Source organism: Didymosphaeria variabile (genome assembly GCF_027946475.1).
Source record: "Didymosphaeria variabile strain IMI 356815 chromosome Unknown scaffold_8, whole genome shotgun sequence".
NCBI lineage: Eukaryota > Fungi > Ascomycota > Dothideomycetes > Pleosporales > Didymosphaeriaceae > Didymosphaeria > Didymosphaeria variabile.
Window position 1 is genome coordinate 863,096 of NW_026611627.1, and position 14,858 is coordinate 877,953.

The 14,858-nt window shown below is 50.4% G+C and overlaps 6 protein-coding genes across 6 annotated transcripts; 5 read left to right on the top strand and 1 right to left on the bottom strand.

Moving 5' to 3' along the window:
* Positions 1–335: 335 nt before the first annotated feature.
* On the top strand, positions 336–1,043 carry N0V89_010504 (uncharacterized protein; the record flags this gene model as incomplete). Its single annotated transcript, XM_056219246.1, has 2 exons — positions 336–479; positions 546–1,043. 2 exons carry the CDS (start codon positions 336–338, stop codon positions 1,041–1,043), a joined length of 642 nt encoding a protein of 213 aa, XP_056066373.1.
* A 294-nt stretch (positions 1,044–1,337) lies between these two features.
* On the bottom strand, positions 1,338–2,784 carry CDC7 (Cell division control protein 7; the record flags this gene model as incomplete). Its single annotated transcript, XM_056219247.1, has 2 exons — positions 1,338–2,473; positions 2,535–2,784. The coding sequence occupies 2 exons, from the start codon at positions 2,782–2,784 to the stop codon at positions 1,338–1,340; spliced, it is 1,386 nt and encodes a 461-aa protein (XP_056066374.1).
* Positions 2,785–3,057: 273 nt separating this feature from the next.
* cnd1_1 (condensin complex non-SMC subunit Cnd1) lies at positions 3,058–5,269 on the top strand (the record flags this gene model as incomplete). The annotated part of the gene is made up of 3 exons (XM_056219248.1): positions 3,058–3,820; positions 3,875–4,140; positions 4,193–5,269. The coding sequence occupies 3 exons, from the start codon at positions 3,058–3,060 to the stop codon at positions 5,267–5,269; spliced, it is 2,106 nt and encodes a 701-aa protein (XP_056066375.1).
* Positions 5,270–5,290: 21 nt separating this feature from the next.
* cnd1_2 (condensin complex non-SMC subunit Cnd1) lies at positions 5,291–6,913 on the top strand (the record flags this gene model as incomplete). The annotated part of the gene is given in 3 exon segments (XM_056219249.1): positions 5,291–5,667; positions 5,687–6,686; positions 6,740–6,913. The coding sequence occupies 3 exon segments, from the start codon at positions 5,291–5,293 to the stop codon at positions 6,911–6,913; spliced, it is 1,551 nt and encodes a 516-aa protein (XP_056066376.1).
* A 2,152-nt stretch (positions 6,914–9,065) lies between these two features.
* On the top strand, positions 9,066–10,615 carry N0V89_010508 (uncharacterized protein; the record flags this gene model as incomplete). The annotated part of the gene is given in 2 exon segments (XM_056219250.1): positions 9,066–9,071; positions 9,086–10,615. The coding sequence occupies 2 exon segments, from the start codon at positions 9,066–9,068 to the stop codon at positions 10,613–10,615; spliced, it is 1,536 nt and encodes a 511-aa protein (XP_056066377.1).
* Positions 10,616–12,399: 1,784 nt separating this feature from the next.
* On the top strand, positions 12,400–14,142 carry N0V89_010509 (uncharacterized protein; the record flags this gene model as incomplete). Its single annotated transcript, XM_056219251.1, has 1 exon — positions 12,400–14,142. One exon carries the CDS (start codon positions 12,400–12,402, stop codon positions 14,140–14,142), a length of 1,743 nt encoding a protein of 580 aa, XP_056066378.1.
* Positions 14,143–14,858: the final 716 nt, after the last annotated feature.

The window sequence follows — 14,858 nt, forward strand, 5'->3', positions numbered from 1 at the left end:
GGCGCAGGTAGTTACGTGGTGTTGGAGCTCCCGGTGGAAACCATTATCTGGCATTAAGCTGTCACGTGGCTGTGTCGCGCAGCCAATCGGAGCAAATTTGGCAGAGGCTTGCTGGGGCTCACTTTTTGTACGCGGAGCGCGCATCAACGGGTATACCACCAATTGACGATTGACCGGGACAACTCTCCCACACATATATGCGAGACGCATTCGCTTGCTGTCTTCGATCCTCCAGACACCTACCACGATCGACGCGCCGCCGGCGCCCATCCGACACCGCACGCGAGCGATACTCTTAACCTCCCTCTCTGTCCGTCGACGCACATACATCCACGATGTCGAAGTCTCTAGTAGGCAAGCCCATAGTGCGGAAGCTCTTCTCTTCCTCGCAAGTCGGCGTCGTCATCTCCGCAGGCCGCATGTCCAAAGCAGTAAAAGTCCGCATAGCAGCGCAGGAATGGAATAAGAAATTCAGAAAGGTATGTCTCTATCCAATATACAGGCCTCACATACCCGCGATGATAAGATGCTAATGCGACATCCAGCATTTCCCCTCGGAACAAACCTACCTCGTCGCGGACCCCAACTCCTCGCTTGTTGAAGGCGATGTCGTCCGCATCGCCTCCGGCTGGCGCACATCTAAGAACATCCGGCACGTTGTGACATCTATTGTCGCGCCGTTCGGCGAACCCGTTGAGAACCGCCCGCCCATTTTGTCTGAAGAAGAGCGCATGCAGATGCGCATGCGAGAGCGGTTACTCAAGGATGTGAGGAGCGCGGCCAACGGACGGCAGACGAGTTTGCAGAGGCTGGCAGAGGCGAGACGACAGAAGCTGCAGATTCCCAGTTTGGACGAGGCTATGGCGAACGTGAGGATAGCGGAGAAGGAGGGGGCTGGGAAGGAGGGGCGGTCCGAGGCGCATAAGGGGCATACGGGGCAGGCTGAGACAAAGAAGGAGCGAAGGGTTGAAGCGGGGAGAGAGACGCCGGCAGAGAAGAAGGCGGAGGCGAAGGTAAAGAAGGCGAGGGTACAGACAGCATAGGGTGGAACCGTTGAACCGTGGGGGATTCTGTAGGATTAAATGTGTACAAGGAGCTGTTCATATACCAGCATTGGAGGGTGTTTGGAATATTCTGAATGTAGCATATTATCTGTCTTGGAAACCAATACTCGGCGTGTCTATATCATACAAGAACTGAAGGGTATCGCAATAGCAAATCCGCACGTTGTGTTAAATGCGAAGGTACAACAACTCCAGATGCCATACCAAGAGGCAGTACGCCATCCCATGCCGCTCATTACTGAAACCCTGTGTAACCTCATGATCATCAATAGTTCAGACCTCGTTGAGGTCTACCATGTCGTCATCCGCCTCACTATCCTCGTATGCTTTCGTAATGAAGGGATGTCGTAAAGCCTCATCTGCTGTGATACGCCTGGTAGGATCGCACTCCAAGAGTTTGTGAAGGAAAGCTACGGCTTCCTTCTCTTCCTCGTCGAGCTCCTTTTTTGGCGCATTCTTGTCAGAATCGGTGCGGCCTGTGCACCAGAGGATGATCTTTTCAAGACTATGGCCATGCTCACTATAGCTTGGGATATTGGTCTCAAAGACTTGGCCGTGCAGAAGAGCAGCCTCCTTCATCTTCTTCCGTCCAAAGATCGTAGTGATCTCCAAGAGTGCATCAATGTCGTCGGTGCTGTGGAAGAAGGGGAATCGACGAGTCAAGAGGGTGAGAAGTATGACACCAGCACTCCACATGTCGATGATGGTGGTCTGCTGTGTGCATTTTAGGAGCACCTCTGGCGCACGAAATCCACGAGTTCCGGCGCGATTTGCGCGACGGCTGCCACGCGTGTCGTTCTTTGGGTAACTGGTCGTCTGATGTCCGGCCTGCTGGTTTTGCGCATAAACACTATGGGCGATTCTGTAGCGTCGCTCGTCAGATGGGAGCGTGCAGTTACACTGATGCCACTCGGTTCCCTCCCGCTCGGCAAGGCCAAAGTCAACGAGGACGCCGCGAGTCTGCCACTTGTTGTAGAGAAAGTTCGTGGGTTTAACATCACGATGCAGAATCTTCTTCTTGTGTACTTCACGCAGCGCAGTAAACAGGCTCTTCATGTACAGCCGCATCTCGGATACCTTCATATCCTTGTAGTAGTCGCGAAAATCCTGGTGCTGAAAGTAGGGCAATACGGCTACGACCTGGTCTTGGTGGCGGAACGCGGTGATCAGGGGGCATACCGAGTCGGAATTCTTGAGGTCGAAGAGCAGTTCTAACTCGTTGAAGATGCGGATCGGACTGCTTGTGACATAGATCTTCTTGATGGCCACATAATGGGGCTTTCGTGCCGAACGTTTGGTTTTGCTCGCTGGTGACGACCACTTGCGTCGCTCGCGCTCGTCGACATCCCAGCGATTGTTGTACTTGTAGTACTCCAGGTCCTCAGCTTTGTATACTGTTGAGAAGGTGCCTGCACGGTCATGTAAGTCAAGCCGCGTGCCTGCATGAGGCGAGCCAATGGAGGGACTTACCTTCTCCGATGCGGTTGATCAGTCGATAGCGCTTGTTGATGCCCACGAAGCTGTTCTCGAAGCGTTCGATGTCCTCAGAGACCATGTCGTCCACCTCTTCGTCCTCGCTCGTGTCAATCGTGCGCCCGCTCTCCTCGAGCGGGTCGGCGCTTTCGTCTAGAGTGTCTTCGGGATCACCTTCCTTCACGTCATCGTGGTGGATGTCTAGCTCTTCTGCTTGTCGCTGGAGCGACGCGCGGGCTTTGGCCATTCTGCATACGTGGTGTGTTGTGTAATGCTCTGCGCTGAGCGTTGCTGGACGCGCACAAGGCGGGACGTGTTTTGGGTGACATCGGTCGCGCCTGAACCCTCCCGCATCTTGTCCGAGATAGGCTAGTTCATAACATTGCGCGCCCGCCAAACACCGCCGGTCGTGCCTGCACTATCCCGCAACACACGCGCACAACGAGACGCGCCCACCGCCCTTTCTTCTTCTTTTTCTTCTTGTCTCCCTTTTCTCCCGCCGCCTGGCGAGTTCGCGGCCATGGATTCTCAAACGGATTTCGACGTCAACGAAGCCATAAAGAATTACGATAGCGATCCCTCAGAAATAGCCACACCCGATGCCTCGCGAGAGCTGCAAGATTTCGAACATGACCCGGAGAGGCTGGGGGAGGAGATTGCATTGCTCAATGCTGAGCTGAACCCGATCGTCGACGCCATCGCAGACAGCCCAGAAGCGATCACTCGCAGCGCCAACTTCGACACCCTACAGTTTCTTCTCAAGTTCTCCACCCAGATACCCGCAGCCACGCTCGGCAAGATTCTCGATCTCGTTGGATCTGCGCTTGCTACTTATGCCCCGGTCGTACATGCGGACATAGAAGCTCAAGATCAGGATGCGTTAAAGTTGCACAAGAAACTCCTGGAGATGTACGGCTTTCTTCTTCGCTGGACCATATCGGCCGTCGAGACCAGAGAAGCCCAGGAAAAGCCGACAGCATCGGCACCCGCTGCACGAGGTCGCGGAAAGGGCGCTAAATCAAAGGCTGCAAAAGTTGGGACGTGGGATGCATCGGCTCAGCTTGAGGCTGCCTTGAATAGAATCAGTACAGTGCTGCGACTAGATCTTGGTCGCATCTTTGTGACGACTTCGGAACGAGACACCTTCATTGGCTTACTCACAAAGCCTGTTTACCACATGTTGGAGAACTCGGAGAAAACGGGACGGATAAAGAACAACGCAATACGCAACCACAGTTTCAGGATATTGGCAATGGCTGTTAGAAACCACGGCCATGCATACAGTAAGTCATCATCATTTTCAACACAGTAATGCCGAAGTACTGACACGCAAATAGATGCTCAAATATCTATCACACAAGATCTGTTCTTTTACAGCCACCTGTCCGAGACAATGGCTGAATTCCTACATATCGTTGCAAAAGAGTACAACTACCCGCAGCTTACCGAAGAGGTCCTCAAAGAAATCAGCGATAAGGAGTTCAGCAGTACAGACAGAAAGGGTCCAACATCTGTATCTGCCTTCCTCATAAGGATTGCTGAGCTGCTTCCAGAAGTTGTCATGAAGCAGATGGCGTCCCTGGCTAAATTAGTCGAGAATGAGGTACCGGGTTGTCCACGCAAACTAGATGATGATCGTATTAACCCTGACACAGTCACACACTCTGCGCATGGCCATGATCGACGTGTGCGGACAGATGATAATCATGATCAGCAAGCAAACCGGCGACGATTCACGTAGTGAAGTTGCAAAGCCGAAAATGGACCCATTCTTCGACGAACTTGAGAAGAGGTTCCTGGACATCAACCCATATTGTCGTGGTCGAGTCATGCAAGTTTATGTCAAGCTCTGCGATCTTGACCAAAGATTATCCAAGCGGCGGAAAAAGGCCGCGAAATATGCGGCGCAGAGTCTGATGGACAAGAGTAGCATTGTCCGGCGGAATGCTATCAAACTGATTTCAAGGCTTGTGGAGACCCATCCCTTTACCCTGTTCGCCGAAGACCAGGGATTACTTTCGAAGGACAGAACGGTACGGCAGCTGGAAGACTTTGATGCTCAGATCGACGCCTTGGCGCCACCCGAACCTGAGAAGCCTTCGTCAGGAGAGCAGACGTTAGACGAATCGATGCTGCAGGATGCGACCCAGGTGGAAGGGGCTGTCCCAGTACAGCCTAAACACCCAGATGAGATGAACGAGGAAGAGAGAATCGCATTTCTAAAGAAGTTAGAAATGCAAGCAGAGGCGCGGGCCAAGGCCGAAAAGCTAGACACTCTCCAAAAGTCCAGAAAGTACTATGACGACATGTTGAAGTTTATCGAAGTTGTGGACGATGCAGCAGACGATGTTATGCAGCTTCTGTCCGCAAAGAACAAGAGCGAGGTCATCGAGGCGATGGATTTCTTCGTAAAGATCAACGCGTACAAAATTCCCAATGCACGTAACGGTATTCGGCGAATGCTCCGCCTCATCTGGACCAAGGGCAACAGCGACGAAGGAAAGGGCGTTCAAACCCATCTCATCGAATGCTACAAGGACCTGTTCTTCGTGGCCGATCCCCGCTTCGACCGAGATCACACCGATGACTACATCAAGAACAACATGATCTCCCTAACGTACGGGACCACACCTGCAGAGCTCACCTCGCTCGAACAGCTGCTGAGTACGATGATGAAGCAAGGTATGATAAAGGAAACGGTCATCCAGAAGTTGTGGGCCACCTATGCATAGAAGAAAGCTATCTCACGTACTATGCGCCGGGGAGCCATCATCGTCTTGGGTATGCTTGCACTCGCTAAACCTGAGATTATCGTCAATGAGATGGAACTCTGCCTGCGCATAGGGCTGGGCGAGCTAGGTCGACGAGATCTAAGTCTCGCTCGTTATACCTGCATTGCACTTCGCCGCATCAGCTCACCACCTGGTAAGCAGTCAGATCCAACTAGCCCAGCGCAGGTGGCAAAACTTCCCAACGATCACGCTGTGCTAGTGAAGCTTGCCGCTATCTGCGAAATCGTCTCCGACGACAAAGAGTGGTTCGGTGTGGCGGAGCAAGCGATCAGTGCCATCTACGTCCTCTCAAAACATCCCGATGTTTTGTGCTCAGAGATACTGCGACGGAAGACAAAGTATGTTTTTGCGCCTCAGGCACCTTCTCGGCCTACATCTAGCGGGTCAGGCGCCGGGGGAAGCCATGGAAGTAGATGCACCTATGACGCCACCTCCCGAAGAATTATCACAGCCAAAGAAGCAAAATCCTGCATTGGCACTTTCTCAGCTACTGTTCATTGTCGGACATGTTGCCATCAAGCAGATTGTTCATCTTGAGCTCTGTGAACTGGAGTTCAAGCGTCGCAAAGCTGAAAAGCAAACGAAGACTGCACCCACGCCGCGGACGTCTCTTGCGGCCGAGAACCCGTCGCCGGTCAAGAAGGGTCGGAAGAAATCATCCATCAAAGACAAAACGCCAGCTGCTGAAGAGGTCGATGAGTTGGAGCTCATGGCTGGCCCATCAGAAGATGATATCACCGATCACATTGCAGCAATCAGGGAACGAGAGCTCCTCTACGATCCCAACTCCCTTCTCTGTAACTTTGGACCGATGGTGAGGGATATCTGCTTGAATAACACTTCTTACAACCACCCTACTCTACTAGCCCAGGCAGCGCTCTGCCTAGCGAAGCTAATGTGCGTAAGCTCCGAGTATTGCGACAAGAATCTGGAACTGCTCTTGACGATGATGGATCGGAGCAAAGACGCGGTTGTGCGCAGCAACCTCGTCATTGCCCTCGCAGACATGGCCGTCTGTTTCAACCAACTGATCGACGAAAATGAATCTCACCTATACCGCCGTCTCAATGACGGCGACCCCTCGGTCAAGCGAACGTGTCTTATGACGCTCACCTTCCTAATCTTAGCCGGACAAGTCAAAGTCAAGAGCGAACTGGCTAAGATGGCGAAGTGCATGGAGGACAGCGACGATAAGATCAAGGACATGGCGCGCATGTTCTTCACCGAGCTCGCAACCAAGGATAACGCTATTTACAACCAGTTCATCGACATGTTTAGTACGTTGAGCGCGGATACCGGGCTAGATGAAGATGCTTTTAAGAAGATCATCAAGACACTAGCAGGCTACATCGAAAAGGTATGTTGTTGCATTTGTCGATTGATGACAAGAATTACTGTGCTAACGAAAAGCAGGATAAACATGCCAAGGTGTTGTCGAAGAAGCTGGCGGATCGCTTGCCGAGGGCTGATAGTGCGAAGGAGTGGAATGATATTGCGTTTACGCTGGGTCAGCTGCAGCATAAGGACGAGGAAATCACGAAGTTGGTTGCGGAAGGGTTCAAGGTTGTGCAGGCGTCAGCGTAAAATTTGGACATGAAGGTGGAAATAATGAGGCGTCTGGAATCCGACTTTTAGCATGATACCTTGGGCTTCGGAATCAGGGGGCAAGGCGTAATGTCAAGCATTGAACTGGGGTAATTCATATGCATGCTACGGTAATGAGATTGTGCTGCTCCTTCTGCACGCAGTCCAGTCTGATTACTGTCGAAATGATCTGTCTGAATATCTGTCACAATTGAGCACTTGAATCTTCTGTCGCAACGTTCGGATGCAGGTTTGACTTTCACCCGACGCACGCTCTGGGAGGGAAGGTGACGGACAGTTGTCTAGGCGGTAGGAGATGTGATCTACATTTCTACAGGGCGGTATTTGCTCTTGCAGGCAGATGATTCTCTGAAAGCATTCATGGTCAAGGAAAGGAAGTTGCGCCATGATTGGGCCTTACGGTTGAGCGCTGAATGCATTGCAAAAGATAAAAGATGATGTTTTAGAATGTCTTTCTGTTATAGCGCTGCCTCGCCGCAATCTACGTTTGGTTCGACGAGAAGTGAATACGAAACGGCGATGGAGCACTAAAGTTGTGATGAAGGTAGAGTGTTAGTGGTGATAGGCGACCAAGATTGGTAAAACTCTGAAGAACGTGTTCGTGATAGCAGTTGCTTCGCTGCTTTGTAACCTATGAGGAAGCATGCAGTCTGATCGTTGGCAGCAACAATGTTCCCTCAATTTCACGATACAGTAACTTCTTTACGTGAATTCACACCCATGTACGGATATTGTAAATCTATAGCACGTAGCTACCGCATTTGACACGGCTAGGCTTCGTATCAAAAACCATGTTGAACACCATTTGAGGGTGTTCTGTAACATTTGAATCAAGCAAGCCTGGTGGCTCGCTTGTTCGCTTCCTCTGCACAGTCACACAGTGTACATAGCTGACATGAAGCCAGTCATCGAAAGCACGCCACTCGGCTCTCAGGTCACTAAATTAGTTCAGTGTCACCAGTCACGATCCCGTGCGCCCCTGCATAGTGCAGACGTTTTTGGCCCCATTCTGAAGAAGAGTGGTTGGCGTACGGGGATGCGGCAGGGTATCACATTGGAGCTTCCCGTTTCGTTGTTGCTGTGCCGCAACCGTACATACAGACTGTCGCAGGACCTGTGCCAACCTCATCTGCGAACCGTCCTGGCTGATATGCCATCGAATTAGCAACCAGATCATTCAAGACATTCGATAGCTGCTGTACCAGCTAAACTTCATTCTACCTCGTTGTCATCGTATTCCAAAAGTTACGTTATTTGCATGATTGAGTGCAGCTGGATTGGACCCTCGTAGTCCTCGTTCATTCAGGCTGAGAGGTGGCTGGGCACCCTCAAGCATCGAACGCAGTGGCCATTTGTGTTCCGTCCCGATCGCCGCTGCACATCTTCCTAGCCGAGCCGGCTCTCGTATTTCCTTTTGCCCACTATAGCCTTGAAATACTTGATGCGTGTTCCTGCCTTCTTATTCAAGATGCTTCTTATTCCCGTAACCCCTTAGCCTTCGTAGCATTTGTACCTCACTTCAGGATGAGCCTACAGGATTTTGAACACATTGCAGATGTGCAGAAGTTGAGGGATCGATTATCGCATACCGATCTGGAGACGCGCAAGCAATGCCTCTATCGTTACACCGACGAAAAGCTCTGTAAATCCGATTCCACGTACAACGCAATCGATCGTGCAGGGAATTTCGCCAAAGCGGTCAAATGCCTAGAAAGAAAAGTAGACGCGATCGATGAAAAAGATTTCATCGTTGTAGCGAGGACCTTGTTCTGCGGCACTCATAACATACGCCAACAGAAGTACCAGGAGTATAGGTGCCACTTTGAGGCGCTCTGGTCTGCTGCGGACGATAAGTCGAGGGCTGCTCTCTGGGATGATCTTCGAAATAGGAGTCACAGCATAAGCCTGCCACTCACACCACGAGGTTATCGCCCTACGCCGCAAGAAACCAACAGCGCTCCATCAGGCATACCAACCGTAGACTCCAATTACGAGAATGCAACTACACCCACCCCCATGGATGCGGGGGTTGAAAGCCCATGCCGTCCGCGGACTGCACAAGCAAGGCTCAGCTCAAGCCTGAGGCATCGTGCCGACGAAGGCCCTCCGATCCCACTTATTCGCATCAGAAATGGCAGTAATCGCCGTCAGCTATTCCCCTCAACCCCGGAGCAAGAATCGAGTGGTACAAATTCAAACGTCTCGGTGGAAGCAGATCGCAACGAATTTCGCTTTCAAGTTGATTCCAGTGGATTCACAATCGATCGAGCTGATGCAGACTTTTCAAAAGGGGATACTCCACCAGAAGGAGAGAAGGATCCAGTGTTGCTATCAGGCCCAGAATCGATCGCACATGTCTCAACTGATCGAAGGCAAGAAGATGATTTATCGTTTAATCTTGACAGGCTTTCGATGAAAGGGCGGACCGATGCGAAAGGGAACCTATTCGAAGGTCAAGAGGGTGTCCCAGTGGATCAAGTGATTCGTGGCAACGTATTTTCGATCTTCGGTGACCCTTTCTTCGATCCAAAGGCAAAATTTCCGTTTGATTCCTATCATGGACCGGACCAGGCTCTTAGGAAAAGCCTTCAGCCACCACAAAAGTGCTCATACGAGAGCATATGGGAGAGACTAGCAAAAAGCTCAAACACTGTTAACTCGAATGAGCGGAGAGTATCGAGGGACAGTGGCGGTTCGTCAAGTCCAACCCCACAGCGTACGTGTCCTGCACAGGAGTCGCCCGCACAAACGCCCGTGACTGAGGCCAAACTCAAGGAAAGCCTGCCCACGACTTCTAGCCCCGAGCATCCATCAGCAGGCACTTCCGAAACCCAAGAGATAGGAAAACTCAGGTATGAACCTTTTCTTGGTGGCTTGGGAATGCCTCGAAATGAGCCCTCATCAGCGGCGACTGAAGCTGCAAGAATTCTTACGCCTCAATTCCAGGAGCAATTGAAAAATACGTCTACAGACAAAGGAGCGGTTCTCCCAACAGAGCCATCCCCTGGTCCCACCGAACTTCCTCCCACTCAGACTCCGTCAAAAACCCATAACGTAAACACTGCTCGACGCGATGGGCAAGTCGCACAATCCTTCGAAATCGCATCTAAAATCAAAATGCTCCTCAAAAGGCGCCTGAGAGACACAAAGAAGAAAGGCACGATATATATTCTGGAAGCACCAGAGTTCTTCTCCAAGTTCGGACCTGCTAAGGACGAGCAGTGGGTCAAAATTGGTATAACAGAAGACATCGATCAACGTCGTGCCGATTTAAAGCATAAGTGTGGCATCACAGATATCTCAGTCGTCCACATGCCACATTGGAGCAACTACCCCATGGATATGCTATATAGGATCGAACAATTATGCCATGCACAATTGATCAATTCTCGAAGACCCTGGAATTGTGGGTCGGCAAAATGTGAAACAAAACTGCATAGGGAATGGTTCGCTGTCGACAAGGCGGACGCAATACGCACGGTGAAACTTTGGGTGGCATTTATGGATCATCAGCCCTATCACCCCGATGGTGAGGCTTTGAAAGACTTGTGGAGGACGTCATTGGCCGATCAGAATAAGTTCCACCCATTGAAGGCTGGTAGTCAAGGGTTGGATCAAGGAGAGTTGTTGCATCAGAGTTTGGAGGCATGGATTCGCAGAACGGTTGAGGAAGAGGAATGAGCAAGAAAGGCGTTTTTTCCGTTAGAAAAATTGCACTGAACACTAATGTCCGTTCTATGCGCTTTGACAATCAAGCGTCATGTTCCTGTGTTGGCGAGTTCTTCTCTTTCATCTCATGGGTGTGTTCTGGCTCGTATGCGTGGCTGCTGGGAGTACAAAGTAGATATCGACTAAGACCATGATAATCTGGACGTAAGCCATCAGTGACTCGGCTCATGAAGGTTGTACATGTTTTTTTTGGCAACGATACTGTTGTCTTTGCTCTGCATACTGGCTTCTCTTGGCGATCGTCGTCGAAGTGGTCCGTTGGCGTGGCTGGCTACGATCGTGGACTGGATTAACACGTGGCAAGCTTCGGACTCAGCTTTGACTTGCACGGCAATCCCCTTGGAGCACGAAGAAACCTGAAGCTTGCTCAGGTGGTAAAAGATGGTTTTCCCACTATCACAGCTCGAGCTCGTCTCCTACCGATTGCTAACTCGTCGAGTACCTTCCCTACAGGAGGAAGAGAGGTATTCGCAACATTCATCTCACACCGGCTTGTCTTTGAAAGTACTTCGAATGGCGATGTCGCGCAATGGCGTTGCTTGGTCCTATCTTTCGGCAATACATGGTTCGCTGCCGGTCAAAAGTCCAAGACATCGAGGACGAAGAACAGCTGCTGAAGCACCTTGTAATCAGTCCGTGCAAGGTGCATCGGCCGACGGAGAACGAGCCGCTGGGTTTGAAATTGTGAGTGTTATGTGCAGGGTATGAAGGTCAACGTCAAAGCACCCTACCCATATAAACTCTGCTTGAAGCACTCTAAACCAAGTTTTTGAGTAAACCGTGTAGGCACTCAAGGTAAAGCTCTACTAGGTACACCACTGAGCAATTCATGTATAAGAATGTTATCTTATCCTTCACTATAATCTATCATGCAATAGGGCCCTCCACCGTGACTAGCTTGACTTGATTAGTATAGATGTATTGTCTATTTATCATAGGCATGTTGATACATTCGCTCATTTAGTATAGGAGAATAGCAATCTATACTATTAGCTAGTTACTCCCTTTCTGATTCTATTCTTAGGTCTTTTGGTGTAAAGGGCTGTGCGGGCGGTTATAGCGACGTGAGCATGGTGCGTTCACACAGCGAGGGATTGAGCAAGTAGAAAATGGAAGCGACCAAGGGTATGTTGACGCTAGCCATTGATTCGCTGATTCGTGTTCGAGGCGTGAACGCAGTCCGCAAGAAAGGTTGCTAGACCCTACGAGTAAGTGCTCTGAAACAAACGATTTCTAACATGCATGGTTAATTGTTTCAGTGCATGGCATGTTATCTACTTGGCTGACTTGGAAATCCCATCGGAAACACGCCATTTTACCGTCGGCTCACAAAAGCATCCGTGTTGTTGTTCACGAGCCTGCCGGCCCGTGCATGAAACAGGCAGTGACAGGTACTTTCGGCCCCATTTTGAGGAGACGACACTTAGGAGCAAGGATACGGCAAGGATTGGTATCGGAATTCCCGTCCCGTTGCCTACTGTGCCCCATCTATGCATCGTCGCGAAGCATTATCTGACCCTCATTGTCGCAAGATCTTAAGTGGCTTGACGCTCGAATCGCTAGATGGACACTTCATTAGTGAACGTCGGTCTGCTCAGATATATCATAGCAAATTTCTCTGTACGCCTCTCCAACCATCTATCCTGTACCGCCTAAAAGCCTCATTGGTTATTCCCGTTGTCGTTCTGGTATCTCATCTTGTCTCACCCGCTTCACACAGCCAAGTAAAAATACAAATGTTTGGGTTGGGCTCAACAACGGCTCCTTCTCGAGATGAGAGCACCTCCCTATCTGGGGGATCTAGGGGAGCAACTCAACAACAGTCCCTCTTCGGAGGTACGGGATCAAGTCAACAACAGTCCCTCTTCGGATCTAGGGGAGCAACTCAACAACAGTCCCTCTTCGGAGGTACGGGATCAAGTCAACAACAGTCCCTCTTCGGATCTAGGGGAGCAACTCAACAACAGTCCCTCTTCGGATCTACGGGATCAAGTCAACAACAGTCCCTCTTCGGATCTAGGGGAGCAACTCAACAACAGTCCCCCTCCGGATCTAAGGGAGCAGGTCAACAAGAGCTTGCTTCGGAATCCGGGAATAACGAAGATTCGGATGGTGAAGAGTCGGATGGTGAAGTGTCGGATGGTGAAGAGTCGGATGGTGAAGAGTCGGATGGTGAAGAGTCGGATGGTGAAGAGTCGGATGGTGAAGAGTCGGATGGTGAAGAGTCGGATGGTGAAGAGTCGGATGGTGAAGAGTCGGATGGTGAAGAGTCGGATGATGAGAGTCCAAGTTCACCCTTCCAGCACATCATGATGAAGGACCCCTACGGATCGTACGAGTATTATCAAACAATCACCTGTCAACATCCATATTCAAGTTATTCTTTAGAAGAGCTTCGTTGTGCGGATTACGCAGAGGGACGCAAATTCGGCGACCAGATCTACAAAGTAGGCGCATTTGGGCAGAGTCCTGTGCCACGAGGACTAAATATCCCATCGGACGTTAAGAGACAGGTCCAAAAATCTCCGAGTATCCCTCAAGATGAGCCAGTAGAACGTGATACCACCACACCTCTACCGAACGGAGTTGGTATTCCTAAGAGCGAAAATCTGACGCTAAGACTTGCTTTGCCGTCTAGTGGGGAGTTGACTCCACGAGCTTCGACACCCGAGTTCCAGAAGAATAGTGATCCAACCTTAACCATATATTGTGAGATGTCAACGACTCTCAAGTCTTCCTCATCTTCCTCATCTTCCCAGGACAACACCACAGATTTTGGAGATATCTTCGCCGAGTTTGACAAAGAAATCTCGATTCCGCCGCTAGGAAGGCCATCGCCACAGGACTTCCACTCCACATGTGTCTTTCCTATTCGCAATCCCGCAGCTACGGCAAGAAGGATCAGGAAAATTCTCGAAAAACCCCTCACCGGCTACATCTATGTCCTTCAAGCGCCCGAATTCTTCTCCACTCAGTTCGACCCATCTCGTGACCGGAAGGAGATATGGGTTAAGATCGGTATTTCTGCAGACGTGAACGAGCGGATAGAACAGATAAGGAGGTGCGGCATCACCGATCTCGAAGACGTCTATGTCTCGGCCCCAATTCGGTATGACGTGCTGAGAAAGATCGAGGCGGTATGCCATGAACAGCTGAATAATTTCAGGAGGTACATGGATTGTAAGAGCCACGGCAAGGCGCCCAAGTGCATGACCAAGCACGATGAATGGTTTGCAGTTCCTAAGGAGGTAGCTATTAGGACGGTGAGCATGTGGACCGCGTTCTTGGACCATAACCCTTATGGGCACGACGGTGCGCTGGAAAAAAAATGGGCCGACAGCCTGAACAAGTTTCACTTATTGGAACTAAATGAGGGAATAGGTCAAGAGGAGTACCTGCATCGGAGCTTGGAGGCATGGATTGCAAAGACAGTTAAGGGAGGTAGGAAAGACATGGAAAGGCATGCTGCACAAGGTTAGGTATAGAGAGAAGTTTGCATATTACTGAAGCTACTTGTGGATATATGGTGGCCAGAGGTTGCATCTCTGATATAATGGATTCTATCTCATCTCCTGTCTAGCTCTGATCGCATGCACAGCCGCCGGCTATGGATATCAACAAGTTGCCAGCACCTTGGTCTGGAAAGCCAATCAGGATTTATAATCTTGGTTACGCCAGATTTGTGGATCAAACATACTATATCCATTGTCTGTATGCACCATATGTCAAAGTGATTGAGTACATAGAAGGGGTCCTAGATGCTATCTTTAACCCACGAATTGCATCTTACGCGTAAGCAATACTAGGCGTGATGTGCGGGCGATGCATACACCGAATCAGGGTGTCAAATCGTACCCAGGTATGTGAGACAAAATCTGTTGCTTACGCGAATAGTGCGCTGCGTCACGATTGGGGCCGGGGAACCTTGCATCTGAAGAAGGCGGACGAATCGCAAAATACCGTTTCATTTAAATCGAGGCAAGACCTGCAGGGTTATGACCGGCCTCCTTCAGCTGGTCTCATTATCTTGGGGTTGCCCAAGAAAACGAAGAATAGCGAACTGAGATGCCGGACCCTGGGAGTATTGTGGGTGTATTGTCCCTTTAGGTGCAAGTACTGGAAGGATTGAAGACCTATTACTATGGCTATCGAAATTTTCATCGGGACATCGTCAGTATTTTATCTCGGATCGAGC